Here is a 23853-nt window from a genome sequence, read left to right as displayed (position 1 = left end):
CTTCCACTCTCATCAGATATTTTTACTGCAAATATTGTAATTTGATTGGAAATAACTACGTTTAGCAATTACGAAAACATCATATAAAAATGTACTATTACTTGCGTTCCTATGTCTATTTCTATTTGTTTAAAACTTATAGTGTTTTAGAAAAACTTGCTTTCGACTTGTGTGTGCAGTGTGTTGCTAATGTGACATAAGATGACATGAAATGGATTTCCACTGTTTCTCTTAACGCAATTAGAGGTCCTTTAATGATGTACCTTTCCATCCTCTTTTGGATATGTTAATTTTGACACTTCCCAGGCTTTGTAGTTTGTTAGTTGTGAACTCAAGTTTTGTTTGTATCTTGCCTCTAACGAACTTCGAACAAATTTTACGAAAACTGTTGCGTTCACTTCTGACATATCACAAGATCCCACAGATACTTGCTTTGTGTTGTTCTTGAAACAATAGCCAGTGTGGTAGCAGCTTTATCGACCCGTATCGGCATTAGAATGTGTAATAGAAACAAAAGAGTTTTTCGCTGCAGAGTCAATGCGATCTTCTGTTATTGCTTCTTCTCTGTTCGTTGTTTCGTGCACTAAAATTGTCTGCAGCTTTGCTCTTTGAAATGCGTGAAAAATGAATGTTAAGTTCTGCTTTTAGTGTTAGCTATTAGGATGTGGGTGTCTCGGACTGTTGCGAATATACGAAATATTGTAAAACCTACTCCTATCTAATATGAAATACACATATTACAATTCTCAGGAAAGCACTTTTATACACACATTACATTTGAATAGAAAGTATGTGATGAAGAATTGAAATGCGACTACGATGTGAACAGGTCTCATGACGGCGATGAAGAGGACGTAGGAGGCATCGGTGCAGGCAGAGGCGTGTTCAGCATGGACGAATCGTCCAGCCGAGAGGGTTCTGGTTGTTTCAGGGTGGATGTATGTACAGGCGTGTTCGGGTTTATTAATAAATCAGGTACATTGATGCTTGAAAATGAAGGTTCAGTTGGTGCAGGTACAGGTGAGAGTATTGGTTCCTTTGAAGAAGGTTCAGGCACTGTTACTGGTTCGGATGATGCCGACGGTGGCTTGATGGTGACGTGTTCCCTGCTGGCGTGCAGCACCACCTGGTAGCGGTGCCGGTAGCCCCGGTCGCAGTGCTCGCACTGAAACTTGGCCCTGGTATGTCGCCACAGCCGGTGGGACGCCAGGCTGGCAGCTGTGTGGTACGGAAACGTGGACACTTCCTGCCGGCACCAATTGCACCTCAGACCTTTCCGTGTCAGAAGCAGTTCGGCGTATTTGTCCCTGAGTTGCGACATTTCCGCAGTACTGGTCCGACGCTTTCTCTTTGGTAACCGGCTCTTGAGGAACCCCGGGTGGCGCAAGACTTGGATCTCCGTCTCGGAATCGAGAACGTCCGGAATCACCCTCCGTGGTTGGCTCTGTTTCCTGGAACGCTTCGAGCCCGCGGCTCCATCACGACTGCTGTGGTCTTCTGTCCTCTGAAGCAAGGTAGAATGGTTCATGTTTGAATCAATCGCACCACTAGTACTGCATCTCCTGCTATTGCATATATTGTTGTTCACGTTGTCTTTTACCGTGCCGGCAAAGTGTCTCCTGAAGATAGCGTCGCACAGGGCGCACTTGTCCAGAGCATCGTGGTGCTGCCCTTGGTGGCGTTCGACCGCATCGCCCGTACCGAACGCCAGCCCGCAGTGGGGACAGCAGCCGCCCCCGTCCTCGTGCAGTGTCGCGACGTGTTCTCTGAGGGCGTCGGCACCCAGAGGCGTCGAGAAGTCGCAGCTTTCCGCACGGCAGTGGACCAGGAGGCCCGTGTGGGCGCGCATGTGCTCCATCATGGCCATCTGCGATGCCAAGCTGCGCCCGCAGACACTGCACTGGTACGGCAGCGGCTTGCCGCCGCCCGTGTCCACGGCGGGCGCCGCGCGTTTGGTACGGTGATGCGTGTAGTCGTGGGTCTCGAGCGAGGTATCGTCCACAAATTCACAGCCACACTCACGGCAGATGAACGGGGGCGGCTCCTCTTCCTCCTCCTCCGGGTCCACCGCCTCTTCCGGGTTGTCCTCCGGGTCGGAGGTGTCCGACGCCTCCATGTAGTGGAACAGCCGCGCGGCGCCGTAGTGCTGCTTGGCCGCTCGCATGTACTGGTCGTCGCCCTGCTGCCCGGGGCCCGGCGTCGGCCCCGGGCGGTAGTCCTGGTGGCCGTGCAGCACGGGGGGCGGCACCAGGCGGCCGTGCTGCTGCAGCATGGCGCTGGCGGCCGCCGCCTCCAGCTCGAAGTGCTCGCGCTTCACCAGGCTGTGGCCGTTGTTGGTGGCGCCGACGGTCTGGTTCCTGCAACAGGCAGGGGACTACATCAACCAATTAATACAACTTCCTCCCGCGTGGAAGTACTGCAGCCAGAGCCCTAGCACTACCTGCTGCAGCGGTGTTGGCAGTAGGGAGAAGACGTTACGTTTATTATGCCAGTCAATCTGTCACCACATCTTTATCAACAAACTCCTACCGGTACCATTAAAAAATAAATTGAAAATTGCCTTACACTAAATCTCAGGACTGAATTATACTCCGGATCACCTTACTTTATACCTTAAGGGTGAAACCTAACCATATCTCACCCTCCTCCCCTCCATTACTATATATCCTAGTGGATTATGATGATTTTCTACTTCTCAGATTGAATTTTCTTTTGCCAACTTTGTTTCGAATTTCGGTACTTACAAATACTACAACCAGCACTTACTTTCTAACTGTTGAGTTGACAGCATCGTTTTCCTTTGAAAGTGTTGCCAATGTTCATGGAACGAAAGTGACTAGCGAGTGTTATCAGTCTATGCCATTAAAAAAAAATTACCTCGTGCCGAGATAAATCTGAGGAATGACTTACACTCCAGATCTTTATACTTTATACTTTAAACCTAATCATTTTCCTCCTATTACTATATATGCTAGTGGATTATAGTGATTTTCTAGTTGTCAGTTGAATTTTCTTTTGCTAACTTTGTTTCGAATTTCGGTATTGACAAATACTACAACCAGCATTTACTTTCTAACTGTTGAGTTGACAACATCATTTGCCTTTGAAAATGTTGCCAATGTTCATGGAACGAAAGTGACTAGCGAGTGTTATCAGTCTATGCCATTAAAAAATTACCTCATGCCAAGATAAATCTAAGGAATGACTTACACTCCAGATCTTTATACTTCATACCCCAAGGGTGAAACCTAATCATTTTCCTCCTATTACTATATATGTTAGTGGATTACAGTGATTTTCTAGTTGTCAGGTTGAATTTTCTTTTGGCTACTTTGTTTTTAGTTTCGATACTGATAAATACTACAACTGGCAGTTATTTTCTAACTATTATGTTGACAGCACTGTCAAATGTTTAAACTTCCATGAAAGGAAAGTTACTATACTTGTTTTTTTGAAAGATGGGACATGACAGGAGCGTTGCGATCGGAAAAACAACTGAATGTCACGTAGCGTGGTAGGCCTGTTGCTATGGTAACAACGGTTGAGTTGCCAAACGTACCTTTCCCACGTGGCCAGTGCTTAATAGCTCTCTTGGCGGCATTTATTGTGCACACAATGTTAGCATTGATATGTTTCGTGTTTGATTCTCTGTCGATTTTTGTATTGTTCGCGTCGATTGTCAATGAATGTTTTAACGTCAGCCATCTTAACGTCAATTGCTAGCTTCCATCAGCTGGCAGCAGGGTAGTCCATATTGGCAACATAGCACTGTAGTTCCAAGCTCGGCCGCTTAACTGTCATGTCCCATCTTTCAAAAAAACAAGTATAGTCATCATTGAAATTTGAACGTAATTAATAATATTAATATTAATAAATAAACATTTTAAAGTGGTATTCGGTTTTTGTAGTTCCTACTAATATTTTGATGTGGGAAAAGGAAATAAATTTTTAGGTTAGGTCTCACGAATCATAAACAGTTCAGTCAAAGTAATGAATTTCATGTTGCCTGACAAAATAAATTTTAATATTAAGTCAAATCGTAAATAAATAATGTATTATTATTATTATTATTATTATTATTATTATTATTATTATTGCTGCCGTAGTTGACATTGTAATTTACCTGCTTTGGTGATATCTGGTAACAGATGGCAACATTGAAAAGACGGCCATATTAGCTTTTTAGGAACTAATCTGACGTGAACTGCAATGTACACCTCGATCATGTATCGGTAGAGCCATGTTGTAAGGTCACCAGGGCTCGGATACTAAGCGTAAGCGAGTTCGTCTTCATGAAAGTACCCTCACATTAACTTTTAGATTGCTACTCCTATGTTTTATTTCAACATGCTTAGGTTATTTCACATATTTTTTACACGAACTCGAAACGATAGGCTGTCAACGAAGAAACCATTACGTATATTGCATATAATGACAATATTTCTACTATTAACCAACACAACTACAAGTTTTATACTTTAAATTGAGTATTACAATGCTGAGCAGAAGTTTTGATAACAATAAAATGTGATGAAAAATAAAGAGTTGCAAATTTCACCTACACTTAGTAACAATGAATAAGGTATTAAGTTAATGATATTTCTTTTCTATATTTTAGAAAGTGCGTGGTTAATAAAGTGTTTTCATTATTTGCTGAAATGAAGAGTCACATTTGTAATTAAAGTTTTTACCGTTAGAATATCAGACAGATGGCCATGATATAATCAAAACAATATATGATAAAGTACCAAAGATCAAAGATGGCTGGCACTTTAATACTGCCAACTTTGAACCTAAGACACTATGAAAACAATAATTTCAAGTACAACTCGCTATATGAAGGAATAGTAATATTTCCGTATTATATTTTATTATAATCGCGATATAAAATAAAGATATAATATATGTGAATAAAATTGGTGTATAATCTATATTTATGTATGGTATCATAGGTTGGGGTGGAACTTGTAAATCCAACCTTTATCCGTTAATTTTACTACAGAAAAAAGTATTAAAAATTTGTTTAAAAAAGCAGAAAGATTACCCAACTGAATTGTTGTTTAAACACTTCAAAGTTTTCAATATTAAACAAATGTATTATTCTATTTTATTAAAATATTTTCATATAAATTTTAATAACTTTGAAAGGTATATACATAAATATGGAACTAAAAATATGAATTCTCTGCGTTTGTGTGAACCAAAATGTAAAACCAATGCAGCTTTTTATCATAGCATGAGTCAAGGTCCCAGGTTATTAAACAAATTTTATTCCAATATTATTTTAACCACGAATCCTCTCCAAATTAATAAAAAAATAAAAAAAAATTATTGGATTTATAGCTTGGGTTTTAACATATTAAACACTATTTAATCTGTATTCACTTTCAATTTTAATTTTGTGTCTGTTTGTATAGGAATCCCCTCCTGAGCACGAGTCTTACTCATTCAGAAGTGGGCTAGTTTATCTTTCATTGTATTTATTAATTTGTATTCATCTCAGACTTACTAGCAATAAAGTAAATAAATAATAAAAAAAATAAGTAAAATTAATTTAAATTAGAGTAGCTTGCCTCAAATTGTGCTAGCCCAACAGTTGCTAAATGAGCAACTATCGTGATACCTGAAACATAGGTGTATTGTAGGAAATGTTGCCAGTATAGTGAAGTGAAACTAACAGCTAGAAAACCACTAAATTATAGCAGGTGATCAAGTTGTGGGGGAAAATGTTGTTGCAACGTAGTACCTCACGTTATATTGAACCGACTATGCCAACACCGCTACCATGCTAATTTAAATTACACGCATCCATGTTATATTATTATAATTTGTGCTACAAGAAGTCAGATTAATAAAATTACTGGACAGCAGGGTTTAAACACAGAAAAGAAAAGTCTAAGCGACAAACATTTTCACGGAAAATGGAAGTAACTTTTTTTCTTACCCAAAGGAGCCTGGCATTGGTGGTGGATGGCTTGAGAAGCCAACATTTCGAAGGACGTTGTTGGAAGAACGATTGTTCCTATGTTCCAACGGACTGCGAACAGTGAGAAAGGAGGGTTGTGGTTAGGGTTGATGTTAGAAACACAGACAGGTCGTGTTTTTTCTTATATAATCACACAGGGTGAAGATGAAGAGTGAACATTCATAACAGCAAGTGCGGCAGCAGATGGTGCAGTGTCGGACGGAGCTTGCAGCAGTCTGGGTTAGTTTGGTTAGTGGCGTCACTGCAGGGCCAGCAAGTGGTACTTACTGGTGCTCCTGGAGGTGCAGGCTCAGCTGGGCCTGGTCGTCTGCCAGGAAGGAGCACCGCCCACAAGCGCGCTTGTTGTGCACTTTGAGCACGTGGGTGGCGAGTCGCTCGGAGCGAGCCGCCTTGTAGTCGCACAGAACGCACACGAACGGTTTCAGATGCGTGTTGAGGTGGCGCTTCAGACACCAGTTGTCAACCCCGGACCACGCACAATAACAGCACGAGTAACGCTTCTCGCCCTTCTTCTTCGTCTTGCTGCCGTGGGACTTGGCGTTGCAGCCGTTGTGGCTGTGCTGCTGCTGGGGGGGTGGGGGTTGAGTCTTGGGCTTGCCGATGGGCGGGGGGTTCGCCCCTGTTCGCAGCCCCACCGAGGAGAACCCCCCCGGAATGTTGAGGTTGTGGTGGTGGTGCACTTGGTGGATGGGTGGCGCCATCAACACTTGGTGGTTGTTCTGGTGGTGGTTATTCTGGTTGTCCTGCTGGCGATGCGAGTTGTTGGTCCCTGCTGCAGTCGAGTTGTTGTTATTGTTGTACTTGTGGTAGTACGACATGCCGCTGGCGTTCTTGGGCGGTTGACGCCGTATGCGGTTGAGGTCGTACGGGTAGTCCCGGTGCATGCGCAGAAAGTGCTTCTTGACGTGGTCCGCGCGGTTGAACTGTTTCTGGCACACGTAGCACTGGAAGGGTTTCTCCTCGCGGTGGATGTTCTCGTGCCGGGTGAAGAGATCCCTGCGGTCGGTGGCGTACGGGCAGTAGGTGCAGCAGTAGCGTTTGGTGCTCTGGTTCTCCGCCGAGGCGCTGGTCCTGCCGCCTCCGGGAGGCGGCTGGTGGTGGAACTCCTGGTGCTTCTGGTTGTTGGGGGGCACTGTCGGTGGCGCCGTCTCCACCTTGGTCTTGAGCCTCTGCAAGTACTTGGTGACCTCCTCCAAGACGGGGTTCTCCTTGTACAGCGTGGCGACGCCGTCTCCGGGCGCCTCCGTGACGTTGTGCTGCCGCGTGAGGTGCATCCTGACGCAGCGCGCCCAGGCGCTGGAGTACGGACACTGCGGACACTGGAACACCCGGAGGTTGGCGTGGGTGCCCAGCCAGTGTTCCGCCACGCGGGACAAGAACCCCACACACTCGCACTCCGAGCAGCGGAACAGCTTCTGCGCCGGGTTGTAGCTGGCGATCTTGGAGCTCGTCCACTGCAGCACCTCCTCGCTGGCCACCCACTTGTCCTCCGCCGCTGCCACCGGGTTACTGCCGCCCCCGGAGTTGTGGTGGTGGTGGTGATGGTGGTGGCCGACCGCCGCCGCCCCGCCCCTGTACTTCGCCTCCTGGAAGTGGTGGTGTGCACTCAACATCCCCGGGGGCGGGGGGAAGCCGTTCTGCATGAGAGCCGCCAGGCCGAAGGCGGTCAGAGCCCCGCCATGTGAGTGGTGCCCGTCGTCGCCTCCATTGCCTTCCCCTTCGTAGTCTGGCATCACACCTACGCCCGCCGCTGCTGCTGCTGCCGCCGCGGCCGCAGCGCGCATGCTCGTCGCTATGCCGCCCTCGCCCCCACCTCCGCTGTTACTATTGCCTCCCCCCGGCCCCGCGTCCCCGTTGGTGTCCGGCAAGCCTTCCTCGCCGTAGAGTTTCCTCGTGATCTCCTTGAACATGTCTTCGTAGCAATCCATGTTGGCAGCTGCCGCCATGGGCAACGCCACCTCCATCATTGGTCACCGTACCCAGTCGGGGGGACTGGATACGATGCGCTGGCCTTCCTCTCACCGCTGCTCCGACTTGCTTCTGGCATCGAACTGGCTGGCTCTCACTTCCGATTCAGATCCTGAAAGACGAAACGAAACAGAAATTGATTGGGAGGGTGGACGCACTAGCTCTCCGCGCAGCCCCTTCTTTTTCATGACTTATTTGTGCAATAAAACCTCTGTCAACTGAAACGCGGTTTAACCGAAACCTGGAATTCCTGCAATGATCATAATATGCCCACATGAAATCAATCTGGAACTCACATTTGCCTTCAGTCCACCGGTTGTATTGCTTGTATTACACACTACTTATTCATGCTTCAATTCAATAACTACTGTTGTGTTAATTTTTGTCCTATTACAAATGTTTCTTCTCTAATTATTTTACGTTATGGTAGACTTGTGATTATGTCTCGTGATCAGAATATTGTACGAAATGGAACTATAAAAGTTGGAGATTTATCCTTCGAAGAGGTGGAAAAATTCAAATATCTTGGAGCAACAGTAACAAATGTAAATGACACTCGGGAGGAAATTAAACGCAGAATAAATATGGGAAATGCCAGTTATTATTCGGTTGAGAAGCTTTTGTCATCTAGTCTGCTGTCAAAAAATCTGAAAGCTAGAACTTATAAAACAGTTATATTGCCGGTTGTTCTGTATGGCTGTGAAACTTGGACTCTCACTTTGAGAGAGGAACAGAGATTGAGGGTTTTTGAGAATAAGATTCTTAGGAAAATATTTGGGGCTAAGAGGGATGAAGTTACAGGAGAATGGAGAAAGTTACACAACGCAGAGCTGCACGCATTGTATCCTTCACCTGACATAATTAGGAACATTAAATGCAGACGTTTAAGATGGGCAGGGCATGTGGCACTTATGAGCGAATCCAGAAATGCATATAGAGTATTAGTTGGGAGGCCAGAGGGGAAAAAGACCTTTGGGGAGGCCGAGACGTAGATGGGAAGATAATATTAAAATGGATTTGAGGGAGGTGGGATATGATGGTAGGAACTGGAGTAATCTTGCTCAGGATAGGGACCAATGGCGGGCTTATGTGAGGGCGGCAATGAACCTCCGGGTTCCTTAAAAGCCAGTAAGTAAGTAAGACTTAAAATAGGTTGTGATAATAAAGATGCATGGGCATATTTATAGTACCGTACCTAATGAAATGTTTCAGTTGAAATTTCGAAGTTGGTTAACCTGTGTTTATGTTGGCTGCCTTGTACTCATGAGAGAACGCCATTGGTCAATTATACACAAATAACATCAGAATGCGTAATATCGACTTTACATATCGTTAATGACATGCATATCGATATGCATAGTCGTCTACGTTCTCGGTTTATTGTGAATCAAAAATTTTCATATTCACGTCCTCGGCTTCTCGTTTTCATTCTGGTTCTCGTTCCCGATTTATTGTGAACCAGCCTTAACTGAACCTCTGTCAACTGAAAGGCGGTTAACCTAAACCTGGTATTCGTGCAATGATCATAATATGGCCACATGAAATCAATCTGATTCGCACATTAAAATCAAACTGAAGCTCACATTTGCCTTCAGTCCGCTGCTGTGGAGTAACTATTAGCTGCCTGACCGTGAAACGAGCGGACCTGGGTTCAAAACCTCGCTAGGACAAGTTACCTGGTTGAGGTTTTTTCCTGGGTTTTCTCTCAACCCGTTAAAGAGCAAATGCTGGCGTTAGACCCTGGACTCATTTCCTTAGTCTCACTCAGATGTTAGATAATCATAGTAGTTGATAAAGCGTCGTAAAATAACCAATAAAACATTTACCTTTCCGCTTCACCAGACTTAGTACTGGCTGTGAAATTTAACACAGGTGCAGACAAAAATGTTATATGCATATTATTGGTAAAACACTGTTCTGAACTGAATAGATATGTTAAAAGGTTGCATTTTCTTAAGGCAATGCTTGCGTATGATTTTATTTTATTTGTACTTCGTTACAGTTTTATAAAAAATTCTTCTTCGGCTACTATATTTATTTAATTTTGTGTACATTTCAAGCTGGGCTTTTTAATCAAATGAATTTGTTTTAAAATTACACTGTTATAGCGTGTTCAGAGTTGAGAAAATGCTGTTGGGTACATACGAGTCTTCTTAGCAGACATTTCCTCTCTTTGTAATATATTAAAATAAGTTATTTACGTATTTTCTAACGTATATAAAATAACAGAATCATCATCATCATCATAAACTTCTCTAGTTTAGGTCATTTGACTTGTTCTGTGTGTTCAAGTAATAATAATAATAATAATAATAATAATAATAATAATAATAATAATAATACTTGCGTACTTACAAATGGCTTTTAGAGAACCCGGAGGTTCATTGCCACCCTCACATAAGTCCTCTATCGGTCCCTATCCTGAGCAAGATTAATCCAGTCCCCAGCAACATATCCCACCTCTCTCAAATCCATTTTAATAGTATCCTCCCACCTACGCCTCGGCCTCCCCAAGGATTTAATAATAATAATAATAATAATAATAATAATAATAATAATAATAGTAATGGCGGTCGGGTAGCTCAGTTGGTAGAGCAGCTGGCTACGGACTGGAAGGTCCGGGGTTCGATCCCAGATGGTGACAGGATTTTTTTCTCGTTGCCAAACTTTCAGAACGGCCCCGAGGTTCACTCAGCCTGCTATAAAATTGAGTACCGGGTCTTTCCCGGGGGTGAAAGGCGGTCAGAGCGTGGTGCCGACCACACCACCTCATTCTAGTGCCGAGGTCATGGAAAGCATGGGGCTTTACCTCCATGCCCCCCCCCCCAAGTGCCTTCATGGCATGTTACGGGGATACCTTTACCTTAAAAAAAAAATAATAATAATAATAATAATAATAATAATAATGTTTCGTGACCAGAACATAGTACGAAATAGAAATATAAAAATTGGAAATTTTTCCTATTCATTCTATTAATAAAATTCATACATAAAAATCGAAATAATTTTGAATTGTATTCTCATAGTTATGAAACAGAAGGTATGAATTCTTTAAGATTGTTTAACCAAACGCAACACTGCTACAGTAATTAATCATTGTAGTAATTTAGGTCCAAGAATATATAGGCCTAACAAATTTATATTTAAATATCCTAATCTTTTCAATTCTAACAGTTCTAGTATTAAATAAAAAAAATTATGTATGGATTTTATAAATGAATGGCTTATTTATGAAAGGGCCTAAGTCATTATTTTGTGAAAATGAGTTTGTAATGTAATAACTGCTCTTTGAGTGGAGATACATCGATTTAGATATGCAGAGGACTAAGTTTCACACTCTAAATGGTTTGTAGAATTTATGATACAATTTTTATTTCAGCCTTATTTTTCAAAATTTCGGCTTTTAAGCAGTTTTTATTTAATTGCTAACAATTTAGTATTCAAGACTCAGGCTCTTTCATAAATAACCCATTCAAATAATGAAAAATTGTAAATTTAAATTTATATATTCTTATTGTGTAGTAGACATAAGACAAATTGTATTATATACTTCTTAATTTAAATTCAGGAATCCGCCCCTAAGTTCTACTCTTTCAGGGGTGAGCTGAAATTTTATCTCTTTATGTTATATTTTACGTTACAATTATTATTATTATTATTATTATTATTATTATTATTATTATTATTATCTACTCCAAGCACTAAGCAGGCGTGATATTCTTGCCAGAAAAAGGTGCGAACAAATGACCTAAAAGAAAATTTAGGACTTTTTCTTAAAGAGATATTGAAGAATCAGTAGATATTTAAACTTCATAATACTGCACAGACCTAGAAACAAAATTCAAGTAGCCCAAATTTTGTTTCTGGGGCTGTACGTATTGTATGCATTGTGTCAAGTTTTTTTAATACACGTGATGCTTTTATGTACATTGTACACAACTTGTGACTGTGAGTCAGTTTCTAACATTTTAACTCTAAAAAGGGTTGTTGTTGTTCAGTCAACTGTCCAAAGACACCACTTATGAGGCAACTAGGCCAGGAGATAATGGAGATAATGCTCCATTGTATACATCGCCGATTAGCTACATATTACACTAAATAGACTTTAGATATATCGTCAAGTGAGATATATTGCCTGATAATTAATAGATGTACATATCAACCAGAATCTCAGTCAGAGATATACATTTATTACCCAAAATGAGATCAGCCCCCTTTATTTCTTCTAACAGAGGTTTCATTTTATGTCACTATGTTCAGAAGTGAGACATCTGGAGAGATAGCCCGTCATTTACTACTCCTATATGGCTGAGAAAATCGATGGTAAAAGTGCCGCTGTTCCAGTCATTTGTTTAACCTTTGTGGGATCTGCTACGCTGTGAAGTTGGATGGCAGGGAACCTGGGGAAATCGATATGTAGTCAAAGACGTCTATCTGGCCCTTATTTAGTCGATATATAATTCACTTACGATGTACATACATACATATATACATGATGGTTCTGGCCGCGAAACCAGGTGGCCCGGGTTCGAATCCCAGTCGGGGCAAGTTACCTGGTTGAGGTTTTTTCCGGGGTTTTCCCTCAACCCAATACGAGCAAATGCTGGGTAACTTTCGGTGCTGGACCCCGGACTCATTTCACCGGCATTATCACCTTCATATCATTCAGACACTAAATAACCTAGATGTTGATACAGCGTCGTAAAATAACCCAATAAAATAAAAAAAATACATGATGGAGGGACTTTTTTTGTTCTAACGAAATTTTCTTAATACGGACGTTCGTAGAAGCGAAATTATTTAACATTGTGTCTTGTGGAGACAGGGACGGAAATTACGATACTTTCGTTGAACTGAAAAATTAATGGAAGTGGTGTTAGTTATAACGACATTTCACTGTATTAGAAACGAAACATTTTAACAATTTTGTTGTCGGCATAGGTGGCACAATCGGTAGAGTGCTGGCCTTTTGTGCCCGAGGTTGCGGGTTCGATCCCGGCCCAGGTCGATGCCATTTAAGCGTGCTTAAATGCGAGAGACTCATATGAGTAGATATACTGGTATATAGAAGAACTCCTGCGAGAAAAAAATTCCGGCACACCGGCGACGCTGATATAACCTCGGCAGTTGCGAGCGTCGTTAAATGAAACATATTTTACAACTTCTTACAACAATCTTATTTAAGACTGGAATACTCAACAAAATTAAGGAGAAAACCAACTCGAGTGGGATTTAATTGACTATTACACGATTAGAAGAAAGTATATAAAGATTAGAAGTAACGAAGTACTCCAATACAATAAAATATTAATTGACTTACGAAAATACAACTGTCTTCAAATGTATTATTGTACCATCTCAACATTACAAATATTACGCTAGATGCATGCTAGATGGCAGTAGTGAGCAATGCCTTCTCGTCGAGAAGTTGTCGATCTATATACACGATGGCAATGTTACTAGTCAAGAAGGCTTTGTTGATTCAGTTTCATTTTTATTAAAATGCAACATTCCACTTCAATTATCTGAATCCCAGTAATCAACGTCACTTGACAAATGATTTTCAATAAATCTTAATATTAAACAATCTCTGATACGTGACTATCCATAATATCATATAGCAGAAGCTATAACATAACCTAACTAATATACACAAGTGTTAGAAAAGTTTTAATTAACGACGATGACATAAAAAATAAACATGAATAATTTTAAAAGGAATAATTATTGAATGTACAATTTTCAAATTTGAATGTGGTTGGTGGTTCAATTGATGTTATATTGGACGTGTGCGTAATAGAAGTGGAACTCGTTGATTTAGGCCTACGTGGTGTATTCAACTTATTCAGAATTTCCGAATGAATAATTATTGAATGTACAATTTTCAAATTTGAATGTGGTTGGTGGTTCAGTTGATGTTATATTGGACGTGTGCGTAATAGAAGTGGAACTCGTTGATTTAGGCCTACATGGTGTATTCAACTTATTCGGGATTTCCGAATGGTGCTCTTCATTTATTTGTAAATCGGATTTCAGAAGATGCATAGGTATGATCAGTGATTTTTATTAATTCTTGTTCTTGAATGCCAATGCGAGTCATATTTGAAACTGCTGTGCATCGATTGGAGTGGTTTGTAATTTTATATATATATATATATATATATATATATATATATATATATATATATATATATATATATTTGACGTCCAGACCAGCGCAGTTTCAAATGTTGGCAAACAAAGAAACAAATGCTAGGGACGCGATAAAATTAAACAAATGCTAGGGACGCGATAAAATTGTCCGATAAGCAGCCATGATTGGTTGAAATACGTCCTTTCGTACCGTTTTATTGGTCAAAAGTAGTATGACGTAGTAGGAGTGTAATAGTCTTGTTAAACTTCTTAAATTTTGAAAATATTGGTTTTATGATTATCGATTCCAAATAACCGTACTTTTCCGTGCATGTTTGCATGTTTTGAAAATTTTTAGATTTAAAAGCACATATTTAGACTTTTATATTGCATACTAGTGTAATATGTATCTAGCTGGCGATGTATGCAATGCAGGGGGAAAGGAACTGGCCACCTTACCCCATTATCTTCTGGCCTAGTTGCCTCATAAGTGGTGCCTTCTTGGTATCACTTGTGAGGTTCAAACCTATCTTCGAACAGTTGACTAAACAATAATTGCATATTAGTCTTTTTTCTGGCTTTAGTGCATATACTATGTTAACTTGCATAATAGTGCCTTTTACGAATGTTGCTTCGTAGAATTTGATATTTCCACGTTATTTGTCTAGTAATAAAAATTAAAGAAAGCTACTAGCATTTTACCCGACAACTAGTCTTTGGACTTTCCACTAATCTCTCCCTTTGTTACACTAGAATTTCCAACCCCCAAACTCTCGCTTGTTACAAGCCGGAAGTCAAAATACTGAAAAAAGGAAAGCAGAAGCAGCTTGCTTGAAAACTCCAATTTAGTAAACGTTTGTGTCGAATTGTGAAGTGCTGTTGTAGCTCTTGTTAGATCTGCAAGAAGAGATCTTGTGTCAAAATGGATTGAAGGAAAGGAATTTCTGAAGACGAACTGTGATGTAATTTTTTTTTGTGATTGTAAGACATGAGCAATGGCGTCGCTGTTAGGGCGTAATACTGCAAAGTCGGAAGGTCGCGGGTTCGGTTCCCGATGGGATTATGATCATGCGGAAATACTGAAGACTTACAATTCGACCTCACATTATCCCTAATTTCTTCTCTTAAATATGCATCTGTCACTTGTGACGTAGTACTTCAGATAAACATGCTTAAGTGAAGAAAATGTTTAGAAATTAGTTGTACGTTGTTTAAAATTGAAATAAAAATGTAACATAATGTAGAACTCAATTTTGATACTGGGTATTTTTTTTTACTGATTTTTCACTTCATTGTGCATGTTTTGTCATAAGATAGTGCATGAATTCATGTTTTAAGATTTGATAGTGCATGGAAATCCGGGCTCTACCCATTACTTTATGTAACTAAGCTTAGGAATGGAGAATTTGAGAATAAATTAATCACAATATTGAGAAACCCCACATGTCCATTTTTTTATACAAAATTGATCAGGGCCGGGTATTTATGGAGATAGCGAAATTCACGACATAATAGATATACAGTCCACACCTGTGGAGTAGCGGTCAGCGCGTCTGGCCGCGAAACCAGGTGGCCCGGGTTCGAATCCCGGTCGGGAAAAGTTACCTGGTTGAGGTTTTTTTTCCGGGGTTTTCCCTCAACCCAATACGAGCAAATGCTGGGTAACTTTCGGTGCTGGACCCCAGACTCATTTCATCGGCATTATCACCTTCATCTCATTCAGACGCTAAATAACCTGAGATGTTGATACAGCGTCGTAAAATAACCTAATAAAAATAGATATACAATAGATTTTTAATAATCTTTATGAATTAAATGATTCTGATTAATATGCGGATAAAACAATCGCTACAAATCGCGAAATAGAGTTCTAGTAGCGAATTATTTTTACTATTGCGTCGTTTTATAGCGAATTTCATATTCTGAGTATTTTTCGGATTTCTTTTCACTTGAATTTGTTACACTGTATAGGCTATCCCTACATTACATGGTATTCCAAATGTTCTGAGTACATTAGTGAACTCAAAAGACGGAGAATTCAACATTTCACTAATAATTTGAAAGTGTTAATTTGAGGGTTGCAAGTTTTCTTAGTTTTTAATGAATGTGTGTTAAATACAGTCTCAATCCAACAAATATTGTCTATTGGTCATACCGCACCTTTATCAGAATCCAACGAACTTTAATGTTAATTATTTGGAAAGTAGTATTCGTACTGTGTTAATACTCCAGTTCCAAAATAATTGAATTTTCCAACATATCCATTAATCTCCGCCAAGAGTACAAATCAATCTCCAACGACACCAATATTAAAAAAACACAAGTGATAAAATTAATCTCCATAAATACCTGCCCCTGCTCATGATATTATGAAGAGACACCCCACATATTCCTATCAACATTCATTTTAGCTAAAGTGTTACGAAAAAAATAATGTGAGCACAAATCTAGGACCTGAGATGTTTTCCGTGTTTCCTGAAAAGTTTAGTTTTCTATACATGTGGAGTTTCTCAATATTCCGGTTCAAATGTCCCACAATTTACCTGTTACGTTGTAGGAAATCGAAGTGAACATATCATTGTTCCTTTAATTCGTCACTACTTTCTCAGATCCGCTACTCCGTTCAGCTCAGTGGCAGAGAACCTTGAGAAATCGATAGACAATCGGGGATATTTTTCCGTTATTTTGTAGATAGACGTTTCGCTTGCTACGTACGTATCTTTCTCCCAGTGTACGTATGGGATCCTAATTAAGCTTTGAAAACATACTGCACCGTTGAGATCAATACCACTGCGTTCCACATGTGATGTCACACTTGAATATACTTCTCGACTACATGCAGGAGTTTATTAACGTTACACAAATGTGTCTAGAGTGCTAGTCACCAAACTACAACCCGCGAGCCCCCTCTCGCTCGTTAGACAAGATTGACAGCGCGGTCGTTATTCCTCGTATTCAGAATGAATGTTGTATGTATGTATTTATTTACACTGCAAGTGGGCAAGCACCCGGTGGCAGTGGTATATACAATATTAACAATACACAGTTAAAATGATAAGCAATACACAATAAAATTTACAATACATAATAAAATTTACAACACATATACAATTTTAACACAATACAATAAGAATACACAATACAATTTAACACAATAATAATAAAACATAAAATAAAACACCTAATTTTACAACACAACCTACATAATTATGTATAGGTCCTACATAATTTTCAATAGTCTTTCACTTTACTCTCATCTCATTCCCTGTAGTGGCACTATGACGCATTTCACTGACACTTTAGCACACATTTCACTGACACTCTGTAACACATTTCACTGACACTATAGAACACATTTCATTGACGCTATAAATTATCACTGATCGGAACTGTTCACTGCACTGTAAAACCATAACTTCACTGACTCACCTCGCTTCACTGATACAACAGTTCAAATAAGTCTAATAATTGCATTTTTATGCATACTTATAAACAGAACTACATTTAAACTAAACATTTCTAGTCTAAGGCCCTCTTACACGCTAGTTTTAAATAATTTACAATTCAAACCAAGGAAGTAAACTCGTCAGGCTAGATAAATACACGCCACCTTAAAAAATTAAATGTTGAATGTCACCTTAATTTTAATTTTCACTTTATACACAACTCTTTAAATTATTCTTGAATCTCCTTAAGGAAGGACAGCCCTCAAAGACCGCTGCAGGTAGGTCATTCCAATCATTTATAGTTCTATTTAAAAATGAGAATTTACCTACATCCGTTTTCTGTTTCCTACATTTGATTTTAAAATCATGATCGTTCCTACCATAGTACGTTGGCTTTTCTAACCGAGCCGTTATGTCTACCCATGCTTTCTGACCTAGATGTGCTCTATACAATGATGTTATTCTAGTTTTCCTACGTCTGTTTTCCAAAGTTTCCCATTTAAGTTCTTTTATCGTATCGTTCCCATCTTCTCTTTTACCTTTAACAAATTTAGCTGCCCTATACTGGATTCTTTCTAAGGAATTTATCTGATATTGAGTTAAGGCTGGTTCACAATAAACCGGGAACGGAAACGACAACGAGAACGGAAATAACGTTAAAATAAATGTATCTAAATGTGAGCAATCACAATAGTTAATTGTGAATGCTCACATTTAAATATATTTATTTTAATAACATTTCCGTTCTCGTTCTCGTTGTCGTTTCCGTTCCCGGTTTATTGTGAACCAGCCTTTAGACGGAAACTCGGAATCTGGTCTTTGAAAAGGGTCGTATATGGACAGGAATACGTTGCATATTTTCCGATGGTCATTCATTTTGCAAGATGATGAACAAGAACAGGTTTATACGTCATTTTAATGTAATAACAAAGAAATACAAATCGAAAATATGCAGCGTGAACTGTAATGTCATTAATTTCAGGGAGTTAGGACGAAGAGCATGGTCATAGGAAGAAAAATACAGAAGATAAACTTGCGAATTCTAAATGAGGCAGTAGAGTCAAACGCTCGGGGTGTACTGTAAGCAGTAACATGAGCTGCTGCCAAGAAGTCAAAAGGATGATAACAATGATCAAGGAAGCTTTTAATAGAAGAAGAAGTATCTCCTGCTTATCTATGGAAAAAGAACTAAGGAAGAGACTAGTGAAATGCTTTGTATGGGGTGTGGCATTGTATGAGGCAGAAACATGGATATTACGACGAAATGAAGAGAAGCAACTAGAAGCATTTGAAATGTGGATATGGAGAAGAACGGAACGTGTGAAGTGGACAGACAGAGTAAGAAATGAAGCTGTGTTGGAAAGAGTGGGTGAAGAAATAATGATGCTGAAACTGATCAGGAAGAGGAAAAGGAATTGGTTGGGTCACTGGTTGAGAAGAAACTGCCTACTGAAGGATCCCCTGCAAGGAATGGTGAACGGGAGAAGAGTTCGGTGTAGATGAAGATATCAGATGATAGACGACATTAATATATAGGCCTATGGATCATATGAGGAGACAAAGTGGAAGGCAGAAAATAGGGAAGCCTGGAGAAAGCTGGGCTTGTAGTGAAAGATCTGCCCTTGGGCAGAACAGTACATGAAATGAATGAATTCTCTGAGATATTTTAAACAAAAAAAGTTTAATACAGTTTTGCTCGTTTTTGCTTTCTTTTAAATATTTCATTGCGTATTTTGGGAAAGCCATTGATTTAATTCCCAATATGCTCAGTCAATTTAAGAGATCAATATATTATGATAAATGTTGTTTAGTCAACTGTCCGAAGACAGGTTGAACCTCACAAGTGATACCTACAAGACACCACTTATGAGGCAACTAAGCCAGGATATAATGGAGTAGGATGGCCAGTTCTTTTCTCCCTCCATTGCATACATCGCTGACTAGCTACATATTACACTAGTCAGACTTCAGATGCATACAAACAATAGTTCTTCCTCTGACACATATCGTCAAGTGAGATGTACTGCCTGATAATAGATGTAGCCTACATATCAGCCACAAGCTCAATCAGAGGATAGGTAATAAATGATTGAAAGAATTTTAGTTCTGTTCTTTAAATTTTGCAGAAATTTGATCCGAACAAATGTAACATTTGAAATGGATTGTAGGACTCGTGTTTGCCTGTTGTGTAGGGTATCTGCGTGGGGAGGCATATTACAGTGCATCAAGTAATACAAGCGTCACACCACATTAAGCGCCATCTTTATTGCCAACACCTGTCACCTCACTCCGCTTCTAGTTACAGACTCGCTCTATCCTGGTTATAGTCCTTGACATCTATTTTCTCTGATAGGTTATATTGTATTGTATTGTATTTATTAACATTCCATGGTATTCATACATTGCTTACAGCTAGAATATGGAACAAGTAAAAAAACTTAATACTATTATAAAATCTTAGGGCCGTATTCATAGACATTTTTAGCGTGGGCTTCCGGTGGATGATCAGCGTTTTTCGTATTCATAAACCAGTGTTAGCGATATGATATGATTTGAATTCTGTACAAGTAACCAGTGGATAGCCGGGGCTAGCTTAGTACGCTCGTAGCGCATGCTGCGAAATGTCTGTGAATAGCACCCTTAATTTATAGTCACAGTCTAGTTGAAATATATACAGACGAGATTTACAATATAGTCTACTAGTACAATACAAAGTTTTGGTATCAATTTCATGAAGCGTTATTGAATGTCATGAATTCACCTACAGAATAGAAGGCGTGAGAAATTAGGTACTTCTTTAATTTGGCCCTAAATAATCTTATGTTTTGAGTTTCATTTTTTATATCGATAGGGAAGCTACTAAAATTTTTTTACTGCCATATAACGCACTCCTTTTTGATAGCACGATAGACTTGCCGATGGAGTATGAAAGTCATTTTTTGACGTGTATTTATGCTATGAACTGTTGAATTAGTTACAAAGTTTTCACGATTACATACGAGGAAGATTATTAATGAAAAGATATACTGACAAGCCATGGGCATTATTTGTAGTTTTTTGAAAATGGTCCTACACGATTCCCTAGATTTGGCACCTCTTTTTTGTAGTAGGAATATACTGTTACTATCTGTAGAATTTCCCCACAATATTTGCCTATTCCAAAACTTATTATCGAGTGAAAGTATGGAAAGAATATTGTTTTTAAGGTATTGATATTTACTATCTCCTATTTTTTTGCATAGATCTAATAGCAAAACATGCTGAATTTAGTTTGGGGTAATTTATGTGATATAATTTATCGATTTATAAGCCAAGAAATTTGGTTGTTGATGTTTCTGTTAAGGAACTGTTGTTAATTATTGCGCTTGAAATTTTCGAGGTTGAATTCGGGCAGGATTTAAATTGAATTATGTTACTTTATAGTCGTGTTTTCAGATAAGTCAATAAATGAATTTAATCGCTCGTAATATGGATTATGTTAGTTTTGTTACAATTTAATATTAATTTATTGGCTGACAGCAATCACATATTTTGATACTTTCAGCCTAATTTTCTAATTAATCAAGCACTTAATTACAAAATGCATAGTAGTTTTTTAAATTTATTTAATGTATTTTATTGCTCCCGTCAATCTGCACAGATAGGTATATCACTTCCACTCTGTATAATATCAAGACATGTTAATGATGATTAGGGAGTGGATTTTTATGTGCTAAAAATGTTAATATATTTATTTTTTATGTGCTAAAAAGTATGAAAATATTTGCTAAAAATAAAAAAAATATATATTTTTTAAATATGACAAAAATACCTTACTTAGTTTGGAAAAAAAAAATGTTACTAGGTACTCACCAACCACACTTGAGTGCTAGTAGTTGGCCGAGAATTGCAGTGAACAACAAAGGTCATCTCCAAATTTTCCATCACAAATGCATGCCGATTATCTCCGAACAACGACTTATACTGTGAAAACGATCTTCCCACATCACATGACGTAAGACGTGCATATTTAAAGAGAGGAATGTCACGAACACAAACACCGTCAATTTCACCTACAGGCACACCCTCCAATACTTGAGCAACCTTACACATTTTTTTATATCCACTGTTTTTCCCAAACACATTTTGGAATTTGTCCCTTAGTAATTGTACTTCTGAACCTGGTAGCGAGTCTAGTTTTAATTTTCACGGCACGCACCTCACTGTTTCAGACAACAGGTTTTTGGATGTTTCGAGTTTTTTTTATGGTGTCACACAAAAAGCTTAGATTTGCTAATAGGAAAGACAAATCGTTTTTTAAACAACCATCTTTCAGTATATCTTGAAGGATTCGATTGATGAAGCCCGTTAACAGGGAATCACAACAAGATATATTGCCTTACCTGATAGACATGAGCGAGAGGCGAGAGATTCGTTGAAATTAAATAATATTCATACCCGAGCTCTTATCTGTTGTGTTTCACAAACAAAGCGTGGAATGAAATCATCTTCAGCAACAATAAACATTCCTAATTATGTGTTGCAAGATTTCTCCTCCTTATCCATGTTAATTTATTCTCTAATAGTAACATTGATATGCTGCCTAGCAGTTCTCAGAACTTGAGGCGATACTATTACGAAAATGGATAACGGTACACCACACAGCGCTTAGAAACACGAAGCAACCAAGAATTCTTAAAAAAGATAACATACTTCTGAGTGATATAATTGATTTAGTTTTAAAATATTTAAAATTTCTTGTAAAAATTATTTAAGTAAAAAAATCTCCAAGATTTATGTATTTATAATAGATTTCCTGAAAATATGTATTTACATAATTTTTTTGTGAAAATATGTGTTTTTATGTGAAATAAAATTCGGGTTTTAAATTTGAAACTTCATGTTCGGAATTTTTAACTTTAATTGTGTTTTATCACACGCAAAAAGAATATTTGATTACATAGGAATCCGGTCCTTAATGATGATGATGATGATAATAATAATGATAATAATAATAATAATAATAATAATGATAATTTCTTAGATGATCGAACAAAATATGAGTTCCACAGGAGATGCATTTTAATTTTTCCTGCAATTAAGTCATCATGTTCAAGGCCAGAGTTTCGGAGCTTAGCAAACACAAGAATATAATGAAGTGCAGATGCCTGCAGTACCGATGTCAAACATCTGTCATAGCCTTAAGTTGTAATGTCAAATACTCAGACGATAGATTAGTATAAAAAAGACACGTTTCACTATTGTCGTACAAAGTTTATACCTCCTTGTTTGTGGTCCATCTGTTTGACATGACGGAATTTAGCCTCAGACCAAGTGGTGGCTATTACACAATAGACAAGGTTGACTGTGTAGATCTGTTGGGTGGAGAACTGTCCCTCAGGGCGCTCCGAAACAGGTTTGAAACCCATGAGAAGTGGGAGTGAGTATGAAGGATGAACACTGGGACATGCCGGCTGCCATGTTCACATGAATTAGATTGGAAACGAGGAGTTCTTTGTGCTGGCCGCTCGTCTTCTCATTTTTGGACCACTACGGATTCGAATCTATAACCTCCCGAGTCCTGAGAGTATAGTATACTATACTATGCTCCATGAAGAATTGTCTACCCTTAAAAATGTTAGTGCAAACACTCGTGATGCCCCACTTCGATTACTGTGATATTCTGTTTACTGACCTAAGCGTTACTTCGGCGCAGAGACTACAACGTGTTCATAATATGTGCGTCCGTTTCGTCTGCAATATTCGCCGGGCTGATCACGTAACACCATCCCTCGAAATGTTGTCCTGGCTCCGTCTAGAAGATCGTGTCTTTCCCTTCTCTTTCACATATTGCATTTCTCCACTCCTGTCTATCTTGCGTCTCGTTTTCAAAATTTATCCACCCATCATAACCTAGACACACGATCACAACACTCCTCAATATTATCCATTCCCTTCCACCGAACATCCTATATTCATCTTCTTTCACTGTGGTTGTAAGAATAGACTAACGAAATATTTTTCTTACAATTCTTGTTAACAATAATAGCTGTTTCAGGTTTCTCAATGTTTAAAATGGTTATATATATCACAGATAAATATCTAAATTATCTCATTATTATTATTATTATTATTATTATTATTATTACTACTACTACTACTACTATTATTATTATTATTATTATTATTATTATTATTTCTTACCAATGTTTATTATTATCACACTAACATTACTTAGCCAACTTTCATTATTTACTTTCATGTTTTCTTATGGTCTAGATTTTAATGTAATAATTATGTAAGCAATTGTATTCAATTAGAATTAGAGTCTGGCTGGGCGGA

The 23853-nt window shown here is 39.0% G+C and overlaps 1 protein-coding gene across 5 annotated transcripts in view; it reads right to left on the bottom strand.

Annotated features, from left to right (window-relative positions):
- Positions 1-201: 201 nt before the first annotated feature.
- Positions 202-23853, bottom strand: part of chn (zinc finger transcriptional factor charlatan) — a 319048-nt gene continuing 295396 nt past the window's right edge. For 3 of the 5 annotated variants that reach the window (XM_069825311.1, XM_069825312.1, XM_069825313.1), the window contains 3 exons: positions 6254-8066; positions 5945-6037; positions 202-2357 (listed from right to left, as the gene is read on the bottom strand). In XM_069825311.1, the coding sequence (XP_069681412.1) occupies positions 833-2357; positions 5945-6037; positions 6254-7953 (3318 nt within the window). In that variant the 5' untranslated portion in view covers positions 7954-8066 and the 3' untranslated portion in view covers positions 202-832. The remainder of the gene's footprint in view (positions 2358-5944; positions 6038-6253; positions 8067-23853) is intronic. The other 2 variants (XM_069825315.1, XM_069825314.1) reach the window with 2 other exon arrangements.

The sequence above is a fragment of the Periplaneta americana genome, chromosome 5, assembly GCF_040183065.1.
Source record: "Periplaneta americana isolate PAMFEO1 chromosome 5, P.americana_PAMFEO1_priV1, whole genome shotgun sequence".
Taxonomy (NCBI): Eukaryota; Metazoa; Arthropoda; class Insecta; order Blattodea; family Blattidae; genus Periplaneta; species Periplaneta americana.
Note: the sequence above shows the minus strand (reverse complement) of the source record. Positions and strands in the feature narration are given on the sequence as shown.